The sequence below is a fragment of the Penaeus monodon genome, chromosome 23, assembly GCF_015228065.2.
Source record: "Penaeus monodon isolate SGIC_2016 chromosome 23, NSTDA_Pmon_1, whole genome shotgun sequence".
Taxonomy (NCBI): Eukaryota; Metazoa; Arthropoda; class Malacostraca; order Decapoda; family Penaeidae; genus Penaeus; species Penaeus monodon.
In genome coordinates this window covers 14,746,987-14,748,551 of record NC_051408.1, presented here as the reverse complement: position 1 = coordinate 14,748,551, position 1,565 = coordinate 14,746,987, and the positions used below count along the sequence as shown (strand labels likewise).

Here is a 1,565-nt window from a genome sequence, read left to right as displayed (position 1 = left end):
TTTATTGCCTCTTTCAGTGTCTGCCTATCTCCAACTTTTGTTGCCGTTAACACCATTACTTATTTTGTTTTCCCAATTTTGTAAGTTTTCCTTCCCTCACCTATGTATATTTCTCTCACTTATACCGGTGTTCCCTCGATTATTTTGCATATAACTGGACACAGAACAACATTTCTTATCTTTTTCCCCAGCACTGCCCACGACTATCTTCTGGTGGGGGTGGAAAGTGACGGGTCCCTCTTGATAGAGGTACAGTTCTCCGACTTAGACTCACAGGAGGTGCACGGGGCTAAGCTCACGCCCTCAGCCCACCAGATTGATGTCTTTGACGGGTACAGGCACCACGTGGTCATCACAAGGTCGCCGACTGAATGGACGCTGAAGGTAACTTTTATTTCTTTTTCTTTTGATTAGAATGTATCTAGTATACATTGGAAAACGACAACAGAGGGAAATGGTCCTGACATATTTATATTACGTGAAATTAGTAATCAATGTTTTGTTACCTTTATCTGTGCATTCATCTGAAGTTATATATTTTTTTCTTTATTGTACTATTGTATATATCTAAATCTATGTTAGATTTTATTGTTCTCCAGTGGGTATCTTCGAAATGACGTTTATTTTTCTTCATATGTTTGATTTTATTGTATAAAAATCCCAAACTGTACTGTTCACACAATTGGAAACCATATGTACCTTGGGTAAAATAATACAGACAAAAGCATCACACCACAACTGCTCACAAAAACTAATCATTTGGAAATTCTCGTTCCTTTATAAATCCCTCATCCGTGTTGACAGGTGGACGGACAAGAACATACAACTTTCCCATTACGATCTGTGTACGACGTCTCGACAAGTCTCAGGCAAGATGGTACATATTTGTACCTAGGCGGCGTAGAGACAGGAACAGATGATCGCTTCAGTCGCTACGTAAACTTCCACGGCTGTATTTCAAGTGAGTTATTTATATTAGTTTTGATTACAACACCAAAAGCGTACTTGCCCAAAATTTCCACCCGACTTTTGGAAACATTCACGTTCGAAAGACTCGCTTGCGGATCCAACACAGATTATCGTATTTTGCTCCGACTTCCCTCAGACGTTGAGATCGACTACGCTGGGGGGAAACTACGCCCACTTTCCATGACTCTGCGAAGGGATATGCACATCGCCAAGAGCAGCCTGCCTCCTTCGGAAGGGTCCTGCGCTGCCTTCGGGGCCGGCGGAGCTCCGAGCCTCCTTCGCGGAATCGGGGAAGATAACACCATGATCGCGGTACGTAGCCTCCGACCCAGTAACCTCAATAATCATTAATCTTTTTATTCCATTGTGAATACATTCATTCACAGACACGTTGATAATAGCTCGGTTATTTCCGACTTTGTTCACGATTGTCATTATAGAATTTCCTTCTTAGCGGACATGAAAAATATTTAAAACCTTTTTATCACTATAGGTATTCGGTGAGGTTTGGAAGCCCCGCCCTCTCGTAAGGATGCAGTTTGATGCTGTTAGAGCTCCCACCGGGCATCCGGAGCGGGACACACCAATGGATAACG

The 1,565-nt window shown here is 42.6% G+C and overlaps 1 protein-coding gene across 1 annotated transcript in view; it reads left to right on the top strand.

Annotated features, from left to right (window-relative positions):
* LOC119588139 overlaps nucleotides 1-1,320 on the top strand; it is a 40,789-nt gene extending 39,469 nt beyond the window's left edge. Inside the window, exons 37-39 of the mRNA XM_037936845.1 lie at nucleotides 192-384; nucleotides 805-961; nucleotides 1,106-1,320. Coding sequence (XP_037792773.1) covers nucleotides 192-384; nucleotides 805-961; nucleotides 1,106-1,320 — 565 coding nt within the window. The remainder of the gene's footprint in view (nucleotides 1-191; nucleotides 385-804; nucleotides 962-1,105) is intronic.
* Nucleotides 1,321-1,565: the final 245 nt, after the last annotated feature.